Raw genomic sequence first — 23,108 nt, forward strand, 5'->3', positions numbered from 1 at the left:
GATTTTCTTTCAAAATTTACTCTGAAAACATGTAATCGTGGTACAACATGGCATTTCGAAGAATTTTACGAGAGTTTTTGAAATTTTTCTATACATTTGTCCAGCAAAATGTATGGTAAAATTTCAATACAAAATTTTCATAAAATTCTTTGAAATGCCATGATGCACTGACGATTATATAACTTTCAAGTAAATTTTAATAACAAATTCTCTCCTTGTACAGCCTCTCTCGTAAATGATTCTAAATAAATATGTAATTTATAATAATATTACAAATCACCAACGAGTTATTAATGGAGACAAACACTGAAATCACATTTGTACGTCAATATACAAAGGATATACCTTTTTCTCACTCATAAATATCGTTTAACTTAAATTCACTTGAGCTAATTTTAGTAAGGACGCGGCGTGCATAAAAAATATATTTTATACGCAACAATAAAGGAAGTTAACTATAAGTACGTTATACTCTACACATAAAAGAATAATGATCTGTCCTCACCCACTACACATACATTCGCGCGAAGCCCGGTAAGATGGAATGGTTGTCATGTAACGTGTCAGAGGCCATACTGGTTTGAAAAGTATTAACGACCATCATGGTATCTGCCACGATCACATTGTAGCTCGCACAGCTCCAGGACAGCGGAATGCGGATAGCGTTTCGTGTAGCAGCCGCAAAGTGACGACGACGAGAACCCGCGGGGGAGGGGGAGGGGAAAGAGAGGAGGGATTATATTCATGTCGGTCACGTATCATAGTGCCTCTCAACCGTGGTGTATCGTGTACCAAGGCGCTCCGATGGAATAAAGGTAAAAAAAAGGAGGGGAACAAATGATCGCCCCCTTCCACCCCTTTCCCACCCCACTGGTACATTCTTGTTGTGGCACTTGACCACCCCCGTTACACCCTCGCAGAATGCACAATGCGTCCGGCCAGCCAGCGAGCGAGCGTCGCTGCGCCCGCGGTCAACGAATTCGAATGCAATTTACAAGCGTCCATCGATAATGCTATGTGTCGCGAACGAATGGATATTGCACCACCGGATAAATAGCTCGCACTTATTGTTCCCCGAGCCGTTTTGTACGCGGATAAAATATCGCCGTGGTCCAAGCTGGCGTTAACTCTCCCCTATCCCACTGCGGCTTCGAAGTAACTTACCCGGGGGCTCGCACGCTGTGATACTCATCTTTTTTTTCTCTTTTTTTTATAGCTTTATAACAGCTTGTTACAGAACTTCCCACATAGTCCATTGTCGTAAGTACGTGATAAGTTTACTCGTAAACCTTTTATATGAAACTAAAAAGATTTAAAATACAGATGTTTCGTCTCCCCTTAATCGCAAAAAAGGATTGTTCTCTTTAATTAAAGAACAAATTCAAATGTTGAATTACGACAAAGGGAAGTTATCTTTTAAAGGGGACAGTAAGCTGTGGGTTTCTGAATGTAAAATGTTTTCTCGTTATTATTAGCTCCATTAGTTTCGCGAGGGCGAAAAAGTGAACTAGGGAGATTTAATCTTTGGCTAGGACAAACCCGGGGATTAATAGTTGCCTCGGCGACAAATAATCCGGTTGTCATGCGTGCGACAGGCAAACAGCGAGTGTGTGAAACTTGAAAATATTCTTCCGGGAACTCTTCCAAAATATAATATACGTCAGATGAATTTATCGATCACGCGGACGGATCTGTCCGGATGCGTTCGGCTGCTACAACAAAATATTATCCTTCGCTGCGGCGATTAAATTAAAGCCCGGACAAACTTGCGGATTAATGGTGGCAGATCGACTATTAATCTGGTCGTAGTGAGCGAGCAAAATAAACGCGGCTCGTGAAAACGCTGGAAAATATTTTGCATGCGGCTCTACTAAGAATACACTGTCAAGGACCGAATTTATGGCGCATTTCGTCGATTTATTTCGCGGCGTTCAGTCGCTATGAAAGAATGATACTTTTTACGCGCGAAAAATAGCACAAATTTAAAAGGAACCTATATCTGGTTTGATCATAAATAACTTTGATGCGATAGCTAACGTCTTGTGTTTTTCGCGACGTCGACGAATCCATTATCCCTTCATCAAAAACAGTTTCCGTGATGCATTACGCGTTGTCAATCTTTCTCGTCCTTCCTGCATGACGATATGTAAAATTCTCTTTTATCCGCTCCTATACGTGACTTGCTCATCGATAAATCAACGATTATTATTATTGAACAATCGAATCGGACGTTGAGATGCATTGACTTCCGACATCGAGGGGCGTCGGTAGGTCAGGTAGCTTTCGGCACAGTCGAACCAGGCCGGAACGCCCGATTGGACGAGCGGATTTAGCGTGTTTGCGTGGCACGCGCGGCATCAAAGCCTGGTCGCAATGTTGGCCTCTATCCGTTCATCCTTGGATCATCCCGTCGAAACCGCATATACCGACGTGAGGCCTGCCAATTGTATCGCGTCCTCTGTAACTGCCACCATTGTTACGTCGTTCAAATTTCACCTTTGCCTTTCTCCGTTAGTGATTTGCACATGGCCCCGATAACGTCACGCCAGCGGCCGCATGACGATTTAATCACTGGCGAAGACCACCGTTTGGTTATCGGCAGTTCTCAGATAAATCATCGACAGGCTGTGTGACACGCGTAACCGTGCATTTACGTGTGATTATCGAATGGATCGCACCGAAACCGCGGGTTGTTTACAACGATTACGCCAGATTATTGCCGATACAACAACCAATTAACGATTTGCAAATTATTACAATTTCTGTATCTGTCCGTCCAGAGTTGCATATGAGCGGTTTTAGGCATTCACTTAATATTATACGCTCGGATTTCATGGGTTTCATAATTAGTTACGTATTTCATAATTTTGAAGAGTCTATTGTGATACTTTTACGCACTAAGAGATTCATTACGGAACATTTTTAATCCTATTTCGAGCATAATTTTCATAATACGAGATAACAAAAGATAATTAATTAGCGTAATGTAAAAGGTTACTTGAATGTTGAATACAAAAATCCACAGACTTTTGAGAACATCACGAGGAGTGCATTGGCTTGCGGCGTAAAATAAAAAGAAACCGAGAACACGACGCGAATCTTTCGCAAATCGTAAATTAAAGTCACGTTACGAAAGATAAGAGGCGGATAGAGACGCATCGTAATTTATTCAATTTCTTCCCCGGCGTTGCGACATTTTATTTCTTGTCACAAACGATGTCGAGTGCCGACTTTTATCCCTGCGCTGAGGAACAAATTTATGCTTTCGAAAATTACTTGGAATAAATTACTCAGCATGAGAGAGAGAGCCTTGTGAACACGTGTTCTCACAAAATTGTCTGTCTACGCTAGAAAATGGTGACGTGTCCCGAGAAAGTTAGATAATTCGTTCTAGTTCAAAGTTGTCACTCATCTGTTATTATTTATTTATCGATTCTTTGGTCGGTCAGAAATAAAAAGCAACGTTAGACAAATAAATGAATCTTGCCGGGTGAAATTCGATCTGGACGTGTACTATACATTGAGTGGTAATTGGTCCTGGCTTTCGACGTACGTTGTATACATTCAAACGAAAACTCCCTTACGCGACGTAATCATTTTGGATTGTAATAAAATGTGAATCGTGTAGATTCACCTTAACCTTTCGCAATGTGAGATGGCATTTCTAGCCCGGCCTTTATCCCACGCTTTGTTCAGTCACGCCTCGCCTCCGATTCGCTCTATCAATTTCACAGGTGCCTTTCATTGGCACTGCTATTCAGACGTTTTCTCTTTATCCCGCGCGCTAAAGTCACCTTTCTCGTCGACGGTCGTCCTTCAAATGCGCGCACGTCGTCTACACGTCTAACGTATTCGTCAATGGCATCCCGAAGATCTCGTCCGAGAGTAAGGGCAAATGTCAAGCGTGCTGATTTAACCCTTTCGTACCTCGTGAATTATATATTTGGGAATTCAAAGAGAGAGAGTATAAAGTAGGTCAAGCGTAATAACGTCTCATATTTCGTGTTTGATAATGTTGAAATATTTGGTGCATTTCATGAAATCACTTTTTATTTTAACACACAATTAATTTTTAATTTTAAATCACAATTACATATGCAGAATACATGTTTGCATACAGGATATTAAAAATAATATTATTATACGTATATGAAGCAAGCTTTTACATTTGAACGTAATGATGAACAATTAAAAGAGGAAGTCGATATTTCTCTCTTTATTTGAAAGACCGGGATAGGTCTGATCAGATAACGAATGTTACTACTACGAAGAGGGACTTCGCTGGATTAATTGAACTGGCAATTCTACTTTAACATAGATTCGCGTACGTCGCTCGAAGCGACAAACGACCTACTTTAGTATGCACTGAAAAGGCAAAAATTAAACATGGTTATGTTTAATTACCGCGCGATAATATTGTAAGCCCATAAGTATTCCCATATCATAATTTACAGTCTTGCATTTATAGATGTTATCTTCCGTTCAATATATGCAGCGGAAAATTACCTCCAATCGACATTACCATCTTTGATCATCGAGAGTACGAGTTAATGTTGCTCTTTCAGCACGCACGCTAAATCAGGACGTACGTTTGTCGCTTTGAGCGACGTGTGCGAATTTATGTTAAAGCGGGATTTACTAGTTCGATCGACCTGGTGGCGTCCCTCTTCACAGTAGTAGTAACCGCTATCTGGTCAGACCCAATTCTCAAAGTTTTCAAATAGAGAGAAATATTGGCTTTTTTAAAATAATTTTTTAATCATCATTTTTAAATGTCTAAACAGACTTATATATGAATATGTTTCACATATAAACTATATTTAAATTATACATAAGGATATTAAAATTTTGTCTGACAATGAGAAGAGAATACAGAGAAAGTTATACTGCTCCGTTAAGAATTAATTATCAACGCGAATGACGCTTGGTATCTAACATGCTCACATTTCATCGGAATAATCGTCACGAGCCAATCGGAGGAAAAGATCCCTTCGGGAGAGCGTTAATACTCGCCTTACGTCGAAGAGAATTGTGCAAGTGCGCCGCGATCGAGTGGCACAAAATATCGCCGACATTACGTATCGGGGCAAGCGGAGCATTATCGTCGGTTAAACCGCGGCCGCAATCTGTGCCGTAGTACCGGTCTATATAAAATGTGCGCTGCCGATAACAAGGGACCACCCCTTGCCATGGACTAATGGTCTTTACAAGAAGTCCGGTCTGTAAACATACGTCAGCTGGAGTTACTCCCGGGGCGACGATTTTATTAGTTTCTGCCATACACAAAAACGAATTGCACAATATCTGATTTGCGGATTACCTGTGAGTATTGGAAGTATTACTCCGGTTTGTTTCTCTCTCTAACTTTACTCTATACATTTTAATTTCCAAAAATAAAAATAGAGAAAGAAATTATGAATTCCGGTAAAAAAGACAAACGGTAAAAATCGGTATTTGTGGTGATGATTTGGTTTATATTTAGTTTGTTTAAAGCAATATATCTAAATGTATTGTACCTATTAGAACGGTAGACTATTCAAGATAATCAAATTTTATTCAGCTTATAGAGAGATTTATTAGTATCATCGCGATCACGATTATCAAAAGTTTCTTTTTCTCGCAATTCAACTGCCTAACATTTGTTAGATTGCGCATTACACATATCTACAATTAGGAATGTATATATATAAAATTCTTCTTTCTCGAGCGTGTAGTTTCATCTCGCGTATCTAGAAATATGATTTCTACGAAATTGTCGCGTGTAACGTTCTGCACGATACCGGTCGCGACGACGGCTTCGATTACCACTTGCTCTTTTCATTAGGAAGCAAAAAGAGCCTCGTGCTGAAAATGATAAGAGCGAAATGCTTTGCAGCAAAATATTTGTTCTATTTTTATGTATATGTATATGAAGGAAGCCAGGAGTATGCGTGATCTCTTTGGACTCTCGTGCTTTTGCACGATCGTGCTTTCTGTATAATGACAGTACTTCTTTTTGCTTGTAAAAGATAAAAGAGAGACGAGTGTGCAGATTTTAACGTCATTAAAAAAGTTTCCTTTATGTCAAGAAACATTTATTTTTTTCCGTCTTTAAGTTTAATAGAAGAAATGAATATTACGAAGTTATTTAACGCGCAAATTGAATTATTTAGCTGAATTAAGTTTCAAAGCTTTAAATAGATAAGTCATGTTTCGATTTGATTTTTTGACACGTGAGATGTCATACATTTTCTACATACAGTGACACCTAATTTTTACAAGTATATTGATTTATGTTATAATATCAGAAATTACATTAGCAATTAAAAAATTAATTCGCTTATAGTCGTTATTTTTTTATTCGCTAAAAATAACTGTTCGAATAAAAAATTTGTTGTCATGGTCTACATCGCACAACCTTTTAACATATATTATTCAGTATGAAAGCAAAAAGGACTAAGCTCAGAAATTTTGGTAAAACAATTTACATCGATTGGACAGAGAGGAGTTTGGTAAGCTACTTTTGTTGGTTGAGCGACTCATAAACCGTACTTTAGTCGGTACAGACATCACCATCGTCCTTTGCGGAAAAAAATGGCATATTCCCTTTTCCAAGAGTCGCCATCAACGTGGCTGAATGACGAGCGCGTGTCTTTTGACAGTTCATTCGGTGGTGAATTGATCTCTTGTTTGTTCCATATGATATATACAAATCGCGATATATACGCTCGAGGCAAGTGGAAGGATTGGCGTGTTAGTCGAGAGACGCTCTACGGATCGTCCTATACCGACAGGAATCCACGACGCGATAAACAAATCCGCGTTGTTCCATATCTCGTAAATTCGTCGAGGCGGAACCGAGGTTTACCAGCTTCGAGAAGGCAGAAGGTCGGGTAACGTCAGATAAATCTGGCAAACAGACCCTCGGTTCGTCGTAATTCTCGATGTCATACCCTCGCGCCTCATCTACTCTCCGTGTCTCTATCTCGAGCAGATAATACATGCGGTTGATTAATTTTAGAATCTAATTCGGCCAAGTGACTAGTTCGCCGCGATACTCGTAATATATTTTTCTTCTATACAGTAAATGTTGTAAGTTTCTACTTGATTATTTATCGTTTTAATGCGGAAATGTCAAGTACTTCGTAAAAATTCAATTTAAAATTACATTTCGTAATTAGCGCTCGGAAACTACTATCTTATGCGATAACACTAATAATATAAAGTACATTAAAATAATCTGATTTATATATTGAAGAAAATATTGATAAATATTTAAATAGATATTATTTAAATGGATAAATTTTTTATATAATTGATTTTAATTACTTTATTTACTACTGTCTTAACTAATGTGATACAATATTTAAATAACTAAGTATTGTTTTTTTTCATCAGTTCTTTCGTTAACGAATAAATATATTTCAGTTATGGCATCACAAGCGAAATTATCTGATTTTCACGCTTGGATTTTTTACAAGTTAGTTACATGTTCAAAGGCATTTTTAGAATGCAAAATTAAAATATAACTTTACTTTTTAGTTGTAGGGTCTTTATAACAGTGGTGGTTTCCATTTGAGAGATTATTCAAAGCGTAATTTACAAAGGGCTTTCTGCACGACGACGTAATTAGCACTTGCGCGAAGTAAGATTTAAAAGACATCTCTTATTTTCATCGCGCAACGTTAATAATCTCTTTTTCTCTCTCTCTCTCTCCCTTCCTTTCTTTCTCTTTCTTCTCCTTGGTTCCTCGTATGCGCACTATGCATATTGTTAATTTGACCCACATATTACCTGCACCCGGATGCGCATGCAGAAAGTAGCGGTATAGAGAGACGTGTATCCGTGGTGCGGTACCGCGCGCGCCATGTTACCTCAAGATGAATTATTCCTGCACAAGGCGACAGAATCGTATGGCTTGCGACGAACATTTTCGCCGCGGGTGGGTGCCCTTATACAGACTGCATAAGGTTTACGCATCAAACTTTAGCAAGATTCTCTCTGATAAATACAGATATGTCACTACTCGTCTTTCATTGCTATTTATAAGTTTACATTATGAATTTTGTATGTTGTAAGGACATGTTTCAAATTGAAATACGTATTTAAAAGTAAAGCCTTCGTAAAATGAATAAGATACCTTCTTCGTTGAATCCTTGAAATAATTTTGATTTTTGGCATTAAATAACTCCGTAATTTTACATTAAAAATTTTTACAAATAAGCACGAATTATTTACTAAGGGCTAGTTTCACAAACGTTGGTTAGCTGCTAACCGACGGTTCATTGATTCTCTGTCTCTTCTTAGATAATAAGATAGAAAAGGATAGAGAGTTGACTGAACTCTGGTTAACAGTTAACCGACGTTTGTGAAATTGGGCTTACAATTAAATGATTTATAATCAATAGAATATGCTTCTGTAGAGACATTAATCTCTTTCTAAAGAACAGAGATGTTACCGGCGTGAATGTCGTTAATATCGAAATGTTGAGGCCTCTTTTCCGCGATGCCAATTGATGTTCTCGAAGCGCGATGTTCTTTACTTCTCTTTTAGATTCGTGTCATGCTTCACCCTGCATGTAAATTTTGACCATTGAGGTAAAATCTCTAATCTCAATAATTAGAATTTAAAGTAACAAATATTTTTGTTTCGAAACATTTTCTCGATTGAACAGAATTAATTGTTAATTTAATCCATACCAATATGGTAAGTCCGCAGAACGATACGCAAAATGTAGTAACATTCAGTGAACAAAGTAATTTGAAATATTAGGTATAGAATTTTCAATTTCGCAGTAGGGACAACGAACTCTCAACGTTCGTTGTTGTTTTTTTCTCGGCGTGGTGACGTACGATGTTTGCGTGCCAGCGTGTATCTGAAGGTCGCAGCGCTCTCATTCGCTCGCCGAACGTCGAGCCGGCAGGCAGCAGCGAGAGTCGTCCCGTGCGTCGTATTACTTTTGCGTTATCGGTTTTCAAGACGCGATCGCGTTGAACGTGGGGATAAAACACTATTAATTTGTACACGTTTATTAATAATAAGTAACGTTCGCTGACTAATTATTAAGTTTCTGTAACTTGCAATGAAAAATGATTTGTACGTTCAAAGCGACGGCTTTTATCAACGTAGATTTTACGAAACTAATTCATCTAAAATATGAATATAAACCTTGGTACTTCGTCGCGATTACATCTCGTCTACACACCGCGCTTTTAATTATCTGTCGATTTCGTGTAATCTGTTTCATTTTCGGGAAAAGAAAGAGAAACTTGTGCGACTTTGTCGTTTGCGCTGTAATTCGCTCTATCGTTTTTCGCAACTCGAACGGGCAGGAAGTAGAAAAAGTTAACTGTTGCAATTAATAACAACTATTTATCGCGGAAGGTTTTGCTCATATAATTTATTTCGAGAATTGGATTGAATGACAATAAAGATTGTAAAATCGTTTCGTTGCGGATTTCAATAACTACTTCTTTACCGCAGCTTATGCTTAGATTCCGATGCTCGCGTTGCGTTTTATATCGTTAATTTAAAAGTGATTTATCCATTATCCTACTTCTGCCGAATCAAAAATGCAAGTTATTAGTTTGAGTAAAGTGTATGACAGAAAATCATGGGATATTTGTTAATATTTCGTGCGTTTCACATCGCGTACGGGAGTGTCCGAAATTTCGCGCGATCGATAATCCTCGCGAGTGAGTGTTGTGTGAGTGCAACAAGGAAATCTGAGAGGAGGAGGAGGCTCGGGAAGCACCGGGCAACGGCGAAGCCATCATGAGGTGAGTGTTTTACATTTATATATTATTTGCTACTAGTGCAAAATGAAGCATCTCTTATCTGTATTTATTTATACATGGGAAAAAAACGCTATTGAATTAAGCAAAATGAAGTTGCTTAAATTAAACGTTTACGTCACGGGCTGCCACAAACATAAATAATTCACTCAATTGTATTTGCTATGGACTTAAATTTTAAGCATTGAACTAAATATCCAAATTATTAAGGCAACAATCTGATGTTTTTTATTTATTAATACTGATGTTGTTTCAACGATTTTATTTTAATTACACTAATCTTGTTAATACAATATCATTCTTTTTTCCATGTACAAATAATTCGAACGAGAATTGGAATACGTGTTACAGACAAAAATGTACGTGTAAAATTTTGCGAGTTTATATTTATTATAAAAGGAAAACATTTTTTTGAGTATTCTATATTTATTTTAACAAATACCTGTTTTAAAAAACAAATTATTTAATACAATAATTTCGATTTTGTGAAATTATTCCATAATAATCATATACATATTTGTATTTTACTCTACAACTGCTATTGCGAGTCGTATCGGTGAGGGATAAATTATTTTTTATTTTAAATTAACGTTGCGCATACAATACCTTCTTTGCATATACACAAATTTTAAAAAATATACAATACTCAACAGTAAACGGCGCGTTTTATAATCTCCAGTAGCTTTAAAAGTTTAATAACTCGGTATTTATATTTAACATTTAATATATATTATACATATTATAATATTTTAAAGTTTTCTAAAATAAAACTCTGTATAAAATTGTAATTTCTTTACATTTATGTGATCATTTTCTACTGATATACTGACGTTTTATACAAGCTCTTTGAAAGGAATGTTTTGTGCAATTTCTTAAATCAAACATACAAAATATCGCACGATCGACAGAAGTGATACGATGACAAATTTCCGCGACTTATATATAAATATATAAATACATATATATCCCGTCTATCACATTTAAATATAATTCTTTGCCGTTATCTTGTTCCACCCAATGCACCTGTTCTTAACGTCCTTATGTTTGGACGAGTGCATGCACCTTCGCAATGCTTATTGTAGTTGAAAGACGAGGCGATTTGTAACGTCCAATTCCCCTCGAGTAACAAGATTTATATGTACCACTAGAGAAGAGGCTTCCGAAGACATCTTGCAGAAATAAAGAATCATGACGGAGAATGTCAGAACGAAACAGATAAATGTAATTCGATTTCATTGTGCTTGAGATATCTGCTTGAGGCTCGCTTTTTCTAGAACGTGCTTTATTACGCATGCATGTACATAATTGACAAAGTAAATATGGACGTCAGAATTATTTCCTCTTTGAATGATCGCAGCTATCCATTTGTATCATTTTTAATGCTCATATATATTCACAATAATTCTGTTTTTCCAACGCAATCTATCATTTAATATTATAATTCGGACACATAACATGCCATTATTACTTGAATAAATGATGATATAATATTATTATTGCTATATTATAATTACCGTTATAGCAAAAGCAGATATACGGTAAAGCACGTGAACATATAAAATAGGAATCCTTAAATCACAGTCAAATATAGGCAATTAAACTACTGCTTGGTTCTGGCGCAATCTTTTTACGCATATAGCTTTGCGGCGGAACGTGAAATCTGCGTAATCGCCCGAAGTTGTTTTGCAATTTTATCGGATCGCCGTGTTCCACCAATCGTTATGCCATAAAAGGGAGGGAAATAAATAAATAAAAGAGAGACGGGGAAAGAGAGAAATGGAGGAGAGGCATTGGCGCACCGGCGCGAAAAGAGTACGAAGTCGGGATACGAACGGCAGTATGCGAAATGTTTGGTATCGGAAAAGCAATTGTTCGGATTAAACGCAGCAGTTTTCGCGTGGTCCCTTTTTCATATCGAGATTTAATTTATTCCCTAACCATAATCCGCATCGAATCGCGATTATCGCCATCTGATCGGGATATTCGAATTAATTCCATTGATCTATCCCCAAGGGATCGATTTCAAATTGCAGGCCATTAGTACTGTCAATGCCTTAAGGAAGGCATGTCATATCCGTAATGGCTAGACAGGAAGGAGTTTCGCGTGAAATCATTAACCAAATCAGGGCACGCGAGTATATTTGCTCTCTAAATTTTCCTATCTACGTAAATAATACATGTAGCCGCGAACGATCTAATTTATTAAAATATTTAAGCAATTATTTTCATCATTTTGGTTTGTACTTTTTCGGTAAGGTAAGAGATAAAAATGAAGTATTGATAGGCTAAAATAATTATGACCATTTAATTAATTTTATCATGCACTTTCTCCCGTCGCAATGCGAATGACAATGCACATTTGCTTCTTGCATGTTTGCGCGACGATACATGTAACAATCGCGTTACGCTCGTTATACTCTACAAAATTAGTTTGTTCAGTAACAGCCCAGCAGGGAGGTTTAAATGGATCCACAGAGTACACCGGTGCTATTAAATAGAAACACAATAAGATTATTGCGATTTTAATGTGCTTAAACGTACGTGACAGAATTCGAAATAAAAGTGATCGATACTCGCGTCGTTAATATTGTAATCTTTCATGTTTTAATTACGGTGGCTTTTATAAATCAGATCTCTTGCTTTTTATCACGACAAATATTTTATTTTAAGACAGCATAGATTTTAGAAACAATAATGTTGAATATATTACTGTTTAAAGGTTTTTCTTTAGATTTATTATTTTCTTAAAATAGATTTTTTTCTTCATTTTTCTAACGCATTTTGTCAACAGTATCTCTTTTGTTTAATTTGGCTACGACAGCTTATTCTTTTTGAATACCAGAACATTCGTATTTTTAATCTATTATTTCTTTTGACAATGTAAAAATGTGAAATTGTTTAACAGTAAAGAATACAGAAGATTAGTGCTCATATTTTATTGCATATACAGTTCATTCACTTATGCATTATACTTTTACTGGATCCTTGATAAATGCAGTCTTGATAAATTTTAGAAGACTAGCGTTATCACTTAACTACCAATAAAAATAATCTACTACACTTTCGATACTTTACGAGCTTGCTAACGAAGCCGCAAAATGACCAGGGTCATCGCACGACTCAAAGTAACGAAATTTCCGAGGCAGAGCGTCCTTAATGGACTATCAAAAACATATTAGATTCTCGTTTACAAAAACGGGAGAGGCGATAAGGCTCGGTATATCGCGTTCACTTTCAGAAATTTCCTGATTTCGACAGAGATCCATTGGACTGCGGCAGTCCCGCTTTGCTATTCAAACAAAGCCGCGTAACAACGCTGATCGCTCACGTCGGAATCCAGTCTTCCCTTCTTGTTCGCAAGGTCGCGCGTAAATCTTCAGAGGGATTTAGGCTAGAAAACAGGGATAAACGACACTTCCGCTCCCTAGCGCGATACTTATTCAAGCTGGGAGAAGAGTCGCCGACCTCTCCTCGATCGCATTACCACGCCACTTTTTTCCGCCGTTCTGGATATAGTGATGTCTTGCCGGAATAACTTTATCGTATGGAATCCCGAAGCGGAGGCAGATTCATTCGAATTCATCTTCCCTCGAGTATCGATTCGGGTGAGAGAGTCGTTTACGCGATTGGATTATACGGTATAAATTCCGAAGACTTTCGAGACTCTTGACAAGAAATAAAGAGATTAACATGGAAGTTCTCCTCAACTAAAACGGTCCTCGAACAAACACTTGATTCATACGAACAGAATATCACTATCGGAAAATATCTTTGCAGCAGATCAAAAAGTGATCAAGATTGAGGAGAATTTGTTGGACGTTGTTTGGATCTCGAACCAATAAAAGTTCTAAATAAACATTTGTTTGATAAGTTTTGATTGGAGATTAGCGAAATTCAGAGTTTTAAGTAGATATTTATTTTTACTTAACTTTCTTAGCGTAACTGAAAGTATGTAGAGGCACGATAAAAATCGCTGTACGATAAAAAACGTGTTGGTCTTTTTCTTTTGGGATATTGTTCTTTGTCAACGGACACATTATGTAACGCCACGCACAAAATTAGCAATGCAAATGTTGCGTTCTCATTTTACGGATGGACACCCCGTATAAACCGCATATGGCGGTATCAAGTTGCTCTTGGTGCGTGCGCAAACATAGTTAATATCCCGATTTCGAGTTGTATTGAAACACAGACGCAATGTGTCAACGTAAATACTACTCGTAAACTTTCGAAGTGCACCGGGAATGTCAGTAGAGCCAGGTGAGAACGATTACAACTTTGATGATCACCAGAGACATTGCGATGCTGTTGCTCCCTGTATTATCTCTCCATCGATACAACTAAATTACAATTACGTCCGTTTACAGTTCACAAAATGTGAATTTTATTATTTTTGCTTTTGTGAATGCGAATCACACATTTACAAAAGTGAAAATAATAAATGTACAATTAGTTGCAAAGTAATTTTCGTATGCTGCAGCTTTTGTAATCGTGCGGTTCAGCTGATGATTAAAGCAAAAGAGTCGTGCGCGTGTAATGAATAATTTTTCTCTTTTTTTTGCGTTTTTCGTGGAACTGCTTCAATATAAAACTTTAGTTTGTTTAAAATTTTCTTTAAGCATTTAATCTTGATAACATAATGAAAAGAAAATCCTTAAGCGTGTACTATTAATGTCGTACATTTCTGTTTAAATAATGTCAAACATTTTTACGTGTTGACTTTCAAATAAAGTCGGTTTTGTCTGCACGCTTTTTCGCAAGGTATCTGACAGTGCGCTTAATAAATATTCTACGCGTCTTTCAAGCGTACGTTGCATAAAGAACACATTTATGTTGAGAAATGAAAACTGCGCGAATTTATAGTCTGGCATATGTTGTAAATAGTTTCGCTAAGTCGGGAAAAAGACCGACGTGCAAATGCCTCGGTTAGCTCCGTCAACTGTAAACATTTGCCTCGTGATAAATCCATACACGCTGCCAACTTTCTGCAGGTCAAACCGCTGACTTTCTCAAGCTTAATGTGCGAACCGCAATCTTGTATCTTTCGTCCTTTACGGAGAAACCTCGTACAAGTTACACATTCGTAAAATCCATTTTGGACTAATAGGAAATGGATAACAAAATTCATGCAGTATTTTTACGAGAGTTTGTAAATTATACACATCTTAATATTTTATACATATATAAAAATTCCCTTAATATATTTTATTACAGGGCGAAAACTTTAAATTTTACTTTTTATTCTATTTTCGATTATTGATTTCTTTATCACGAAAGTTACTTATTACAAGTTCTTTGATAGTTTACATTTTAATCCAACATTAAATTCAACATTAAAGTAATTATTCGGAAATGCATTTGAACGCACCAAGATAACATGATAGAAATCTTGTTGAAAGAAACAACTTGCAACTTTCTCGTATAGTTATTACACTCTAACCGCCATTATGAGAAGAGTATTCGAATGTCTTTCTGCGCTGCGCGATGACAAAGCCCTTCCTTGTTTATCTTCACTTTGAAGTCGGCTCGAATCAACATTGTTGAGAAACCGCGCGAATTTTCGTAGTTGATCTCCGTTAGATCCGTAATCCGTACACAATTGCTCCTCTCTAATAAGAGCGCCGTGTGTCTGGTCATAAAACGAAAAGCCCGCGCGAGCAGCGAGTTATTTGTCTGATGCTTTGCGCTCGTAGAGTAGCAGTCTTTCTCTCTCTCTCTCTCTTTCTCGCGAAAAAGCAGCAGCTGTGATTCCGACGCATAATACTTCTCGGTGCACCAGTGCAGCGAAATGTAATAATGCCATTGCCGTATCTCTCATAATGTTTATAGTGCTTTTGTTTAGAAAAGAGTACTTCTTCGGTTGAAGCATCATTAGGTCGAGAGGAATCCGTAATTAATATATTTTCGCGGCGATTTATATTGAACGGCGACACAAATTTGGAAAACGTATATTACATTTTAAGCAACCCGGGTGCAATTCTGCGCGTGACTCGCGCAAAGCTCATCGCTACTCGGTTGCAGTTAGTAATTATCGAGAATGAAAATACGGTCATGGCGTTTGCAAGTTATCGGCGATGCGTGATCAAACACATCCCTCGTCTCCGCCTCTCTTTCCGGAAATAACTGGAACTCACGTTATTGACCCAGCGGCAAATAATTGCATCGTTAACGAGTAATCAGACCAGCTGCCTCTTCTCATGATTAAGTGAGACGTTTCGCAACAGTTCTGCCATAAAAGAAAGAGTATATCCTTGAATCAAGGCGAAGTTCTAGGAAGGATATAATGATCGCGATCGCTACGATGTTCAGTGGAGTAGTGATTTTTAAGAACATTTTTAGTATCTCAAGCACGTGACGCTTATGCAATATTCCTCGAAACTTTGAGAAACCCTGTGCGCGTAGCCACCGTTGGTATTTATCGAATTACGTAATATCGAGTCTTATTATACAGGTCATGTCGATATACTCTTGGACGTCGTGTGTATATATGTACATATATGTACTCGATGAACTAAGCATTGGCTGAAACTTTAGGAAATATCAAATCTTCGCATGCTGCGGCAACTTCTGCTCTCAGTAACTAGAAGATTGAGCGATTTGATTAAATATTAAGGGGTGCATAGGAGAATTACGCTAAAATTCGTACGATCGACATATGTTGCATGGTGTGCTCTATTAGTTTGCTATTTTTGAATAACCGTGCCTCTTTTATTAAAAAGTTGATAAATTCAACAGTTGTGTACGCGTGAGTAAATAAACGCATAATGCTCGCTAGACCACGGACGCAAGCACAAAGATAATTGTCGATAAAGCGCACGACAAATTTTTCAATTTTAATTAAGCGTCAATCAAATCCGCAGTCTCAGTCAAAAATCTGAAAAGATAATAGCCGCCCTTCATCCGCCTTTGAGCAGGTTTAACTCTTCAAACAGGCGTCATGCATATTCTATCAACGACCTAACCAGAAACCGCAGGCCAGCCTTGCGGTAATGTTAACCCAACAGCTCTACTCGGATCTATATAGCCTTGACATGGAGGTATGCCCGAGATTGAGGATTTTGAAAAACGATGAAGCAACCGTAACCGCAACAGCAACCTCCGCTCTACCTTTGACGCGACGAGAATATTACAAAGTTCTTTTCCCCCCCCTTAATAAATCTATGCTCCATTTAAGTTCCGCGGCTAGAGAGTTATGAACTCTCGAAATCAAATAAGTTTTTTTAATTTCGCATATTTCGCATCTCGGTAAACGCATGTACCGCTATTGAATTCAGTAGACCTGGCAATTTAACTCTTAAAATAGCGCAATATCTTTTTTACGCTGGGATTGATGAAATCCTAATCTCTTCAATAAAATGATTTATACTGGGTTTGACATTTACCGCTCCGACACGGAATAGTTAATAATGTCGCTTGGTTCCTTTCACGTCACAACAATTTATTGGTAGCAATTTGCAACATTCGCCACAAATCATGTTGAGCTGCACGAGCATTTTGAAATTAAATATACATTAAATATATATTAATCTATCTGAAAAATTTGTGAGCAAATTCTCTGGCAAGTTAGATCTCGCAGTTTTTATGAAAACGTTTAGCATTCACGTCTTTGTTACATCTGAAATATTAGATGAAGATTATAGGTGCGAGCAAATCTTTCGTTATAATGCTGCTGTGCGCGGATTTGTTGGCGTAATTAGCGAGTTGTCTTAAGGAGGGAAAGGCCGCAAAATGCTGGAATTATGTTGTCACTCACCTCCTTGTCGCCCAACTGATGAACTCTGCAGTGAAGAAAGGTGGTCTGACCGACTGCGGTAGTGACATTCCGTGGTACATTCGTTTCGAAAGCCGGCACGCCGCTGACGTTGCGACTCCCCTGAACAAGACTACCGCTCAAAACTCTCTGATCGCGAGTGAACGTACCTGCGTGACACATAACACAGAAATGTCAGCGTCAGAAATTAGCATGTCCACAAATGAATCGTGAAACTTGTTAAGCGGCTTTAAGCTGAATGAAGCTTTAAACATTTTGCCGGCTCGGAATTTTGATTAAACGGAAATAATCGCACAGTGTGCCTCTTATTATATATTCGTATTTCTAACGTTTCGAGTCAGTCGAACACTTTGAAGTAATAAAAATTAATAAGGATCATTTCTGCTTTTAGATCTGGAACCATTTGCCAGCAGATAAACGCAGCTTGGTGAGTCACGACAGTTTATCAAATAATATAAAAGATATATATTCTCGCTCCGCGATTTAATTTTTGAATGCGTTGAATGTGATTGTTTTGCAACAACTTGTATTTTCGTAGAAATATAAGACTGTGGCTCTGTAAATTACAGCACTGGGATAGCTACAGTTGTTAGCTAATTGCATTCTAACAAAAGACTACAATTGCATTGCAGTGCTATTTTTATATGTTACGTTATTGCAACATACAAAGTAAAATCATAAATTTCACGGTGCAGAGTATATTTAGTCAAACGCGAATTACATATCACTCTTATACAAATCACCATCGTAATTATTAAATCTACGAGCCGTTTATGAGGAAATAAAGTTTCAGTTTGTGTAATCGTACATTATTGAGCAAAACAAAAGTTGAACATTGTTTCCAAGTATTTGCAGCAGTTAATATATCTTTAAAAACCACATTTAAATGTGACTAAAAAGTAAATTCTTTTTATATACAAAGTCATAATTGTTCCCATAACTTGCATTCCGTGAAACTTGTCTTTGTTATCGTTGCATCGAATGCTTTACGAAGGGAGTTGATCTTATTGTCTGAATAACGGCAGATTCATATCAAACAATGCATCGAGTATGCATTGTAACCGACGTTAGTGTTGACGTTATCGAGGCAAATGGTAGGTTTCGACGGATGCCGCCAGCGTCTACTTAGTTATCGATTGGCGGCGGAACTAGATAAGCCCGCAAGTTTGTATCTGATCTACAGCTAAGACATAGATCACAGATTAATCTGCAGCATGCGGATAGAGGAGGGCTGGAATGGGCGAGCTTGCTCTAGCCCTTTATCCTTTGGGTTGTTTTGCGCACGGATCGGTTCAGACAGAGTATGTTTTGCGAACGGAACGTTACGTCGTGTTTGCGCACACCGACGACGGTCATTTCGCCGATATTAGCGTTAGATTGCTCGCTAATTACCGTCGATATTCACAGTGGCCATAATGGCGATGTCGGAAGTTCCGCGGAAGGTATCCATTTAAGAAATTATCTTTGTTGTTGCTCTCACAATAAATTACATCGTAACTGTGATAAAACGTGTTCTAATATTAATAGTTGTTAATTAATTTTGTGGGAAAGAAACTCTTCGATCTCGGAGAATTTTTCATCGTGTCTAATAATAAAGTTTCTACTTTAAATTACTAATTCACGTATATAGAATATGATAGTAAATATATGTTTTTTAAAACTGGCAATCCACTTTCAGTTGCTTTTAAAAAAACTGCTTTAAATGAAATATTTAATATACATTTAAGCCGCAGCAGTGCTACCGCTACGTCAACGCAAACGTAACATAATGAAAATATGAAGATTCTAAAGTTCAAGATATCTCTGGGAATATTAAAAGTTATTTTGTGTGCTTTTGTTGTAGAAATGTAGGTACATGTAGAAGTCGACAAAATATTCAGAAAGTGCATAATATTTAGTTTAGTTTTTGCGAGATTATATGAACTTTATTAGCAGTTAACCCGTGGTAGCTAAACATTTGAATAAGATTGGAACTTTGTACGTAAAGTTTGCCGTTGAAACAAGTTGATTTTCCTGCCGATTTGAATTCCTTAAATACTATTTAATAGTATTTAAAATAAAGTTCTATAAAAAGCACAATGTACTAGAGGAAAGGGTTTACAATTATAATAGAGAAATCATATCAACTAATTTTCTATCTTGTAAAAATAATTTAAATCAGTCTCCCGTTTTACAAGAAAATAGCTTATTCCTCTTATGTTCATATTAAAATTTAAATGTCTTTATACGAGGACGCAGTCTGTTTGGAAAATACGGATATTTTCTTTCAAAAAGGTGAATATCGAATTAGTAAGCGTACGAACGGGAAACGCATTAATCTTATTACGAGGATTTATGCAAAGGAGAAAAGATAAGAATTGCATCGAGCGCTATATGTATATTTGCAAGCTACATTCGCATAATGCAAGCTGTAGTTTATTTATGAAGGACTGCCTAGGCCGGGATATGAATGCTGAGGCTTTTGACCTCGTTGGATATTAGTACTCTTTACATAAGTGGTTCCAAACAACATTTGTATTCCAAGTACTCGTACGTGGCAGCGGAGAAAAGCTACTTCTCAGTTAAACAGTTAAAACGACGTAAAAAGAACTTTGTGTTACGAAGATATATCCATAAATTTTGTATCCGCAGACGATTAACTGTAATGTGGTCGTGATTATTCGGGATTTTCTCTGTTTTGATATTTGAATATTACTTTTAATTCCAAAATGTTTATCTTATCTTTTCTCCTTCGCATAAATCTTCGTAATAAGGTCAATGCGTTTCCCATTTGTACGCTTACTAATTCAATATTCATCTTCATTGAAAGAAAATATCTTTTTTTCAAACAGACCGTATCCTAATATAAAGACATCCTTTAAATTTTAATATGAGGAACATAACAGGAATAATGACATAATGAGGAAAGTAAATAATTATCCAATATTCACGATAAAAAAAGCCAATGTTTTATTTTTACCTATTAAAATGAAAAATTGTCTGAATTTTATAACTTAAATTTCTTCAGGGGATTTATAGCAATATAAAACATTGTAAAATTATTGATTTGGAATGTAATAATAAATTTCGATCGATTTTCAATCACACAGATACTATTTAAATTTAGTTAGCACGAGTGCTCATATATACAATTATATTTCATATAATAGAAAAAAATCAGAAGCGGTATCGGTTGTGACACATTATTATTTTTTTTCCTTTCTGCTACGTTATTAACGACAAATGAATCAATTTGCTTGGACGTACGGCCCGATCCATTTAATAACAGACTGAACATAGGCAATCGATACGAGTAACGGTCCAGCGCTCGCGAAGATGCGCATGCAAGCGTCAGCGTGATTTCCCTTTAGGTGTGCCAGCGTAATTCGTATCAAGTTGACAAATTGTATTTTATAAAAACCGATTGACTGTCGCGTGCGCTGTCGCAGTGCGATGACAAAGGCATCTGTACTTTGAGACCCACGTATCGGAACAGTTCGCGAGCGAAACACCGACACGCGCGTGTTACTATTCAGTCGCAATCGGAGGCGATAGGTCACGACCAGGGAGCAGTTTCGGTAGTAGATCGAGAGGAAATGAGAATTTTTCCATAACGGAGAAAATTGTCATTTCCCATCCCGTTTGTAAGTGTCGCGAGACATCAGATTAAGTATTATTGGAAGCAAAGTGATGTTGCTGATGCTTGCCGAGAGAGAGACGATGATAAGATGCCAAATAATGAAATGCTCCGATAATGGGCAATGTTGAAAATGTCGGTTCTACGCGATCTTCAATCGCGTCGATTAAACGCGTCATGTTCGATATATCAGGAAATTGATAAAGTTTCGCCCGTTCGTTTAAACCAGAAATATATTTCTGAAGATCCCAGTACTTGTAAATCTAGAACAATTCCTATTAGTGTTGTAGAAAATTTAATAAATTTTGCAATTCTGCCGCCCGTTGTATATCTTGATTAACTCGATGCAGTTAACGGTAAAGCGCAGCCGTTTTGTACCGAAATAATTTGTCATCGTCGCGACGAGCGTTTCCATATTCCGCGACCGAGTTTTACAAGGGTGCCACGGTGATTCGCGTTGATCAATAACGGGGGAATAATAAATAACGGACGGGCTTGTCGATAAAACATCGGGACCAAAAATCGCCGCGCACGGATACGGGCAACTGCGATGTTGTAGTACCTACGCGATGCCTCGCAAAGTTATGACCTACGACCCGTGAAGCGGATGCACGCTAGTACTGGCGCGCACGTATAGGTGCACCTGGCGTGTCCTGCGGTTACAACGTTGTAACTCCCGCTCGTTGTGCGAGAACAACGTGCCGGAACAAAGAAGCGCGGGTTTTTGTCTCGTTTCGTATAGTGCCGTTCAAAGAGGATTAGATGAAGAAGCTGGCGCACGTATAGCAATTCTGCAGCTTACGACGTGACAACGTGTAACGGCTGCCATCGAAGTAGTAAATAGCGGTACACATTCGTGTAAAATGCTTCATGAGAATAACCAAAAATCGTTCGATCGTACCCTTTATTTTCTTTACGTATAGTTTCGCCATTTCAACGTCAAGTTTTATTCCAAGTACTAATGGCCAATGGAATGATATCAATCGGCCAGATGATGCTTTATATACGTAGCTATAAAACCTAGTTATGAAGCCGCTATAGGCATACATAGTTTAGGTGTACCATTTATTGGAAGTAGCTTATATTTTACTGACGCAGAGTGCAATATTGGCTGCGGTGATAAACTATATATTGCAATATTTGAGAGATTAAACGTGAAAACATATTATATTGCAAACCGTATTGCGTGATAAACAGTATCTAAATTGCAACCAGACCTACTGGAGTTGGAGCAACGGTATCTAGGCTTTTTTTTCGGACGGATCGAATGCAATGTGCCGCGAATAGTGAAAATATGCAGTTTTTGTTCCCGAAAAGAGTAATTTGGGCCACTGTAAGGGTTACATTTCACTGGGCCAGGCCGTGTGTTGTTCGACCGGACTTTTGTCGCAAAAATTGACTCGTTCGGACGAGCTATATACTCCGGGGATTACGCTTCGAAAGCGCCGAAGCGAGGCGTTCGATGTACGTGACATATGGCAGGTTGAAAGGATCGCGGCTACAGTTACCAGCAACGGCTTGCTGAAATCTCGGCGAATCGATGATTTGATGGATGCGCGATCGCGAACGTTTCAGGCATTTTGTTTGCCAGTTGCTATAATTTCGCAATTACGCTGCTATTCTGCACTTATTGTTGGATATATCTATTAGGATATCGTGATACTTTTCACGATTTTACGGGAGTTGCCTACAGAAAACGATGCGCAATTATATACAGGGTGTCCTAAAACCACCGGAGGTCCTCTTAATGACAGATTCCTTAGAACATTTCCAGACGAAAATCCTAATACAAAAGTGTCGAGGCTATAATAGTTTTTAAATTAGAAGCGATTATTTTCCACAAATGATAGGGCTGAAATTTCGCGCGCTCAGGAACGGCGAAATGACAAGTGATATAAGTGCTCCTATGAATATCGTTCTTTTTATATCACTTGTCATTTCGCCATT

General features: G+C 37.6%; 1 protein-coding gene across 1 annotated transcript in view; it reads right to left on the reverse strand.

The window, feature by feature from the left end:
- LOC105569009 (lachesin) overlaps positions 1-23,108 on the reverse strand; it is a 346,765-nt gene that overhangs the window by 258,556 nt on the left and 65,101 nt on the right. The window contains exon 2 of the mRNA XM_012025128.1: positions 17,528-17,694. Coding sequence (XP_011880518.1) covers positions 17,528-17,694 — 167 coding nt within the window. The remainder of the gene's footprint in view (positions 1-17,527; positions 17,695-23,108) is intronic.

This window comes from Vollenhovia emeryi, unplaced genomic scaffold (assembly GCF_000949405.1).
Source record: "Vollenhovia emeryi isolate VEMERY1.0 unplaced genomic scaffold, V.emery_V1.0 DF939126.1, whole genome shotgun sequence".
In the NCBI taxonomy this organism is placed as follows: Eukaryota; Metazoa; Arthropoda; class Insecta; order Hymenoptera; family Formicidae; genus Vollenhovia; species Vollenhovia emeryi.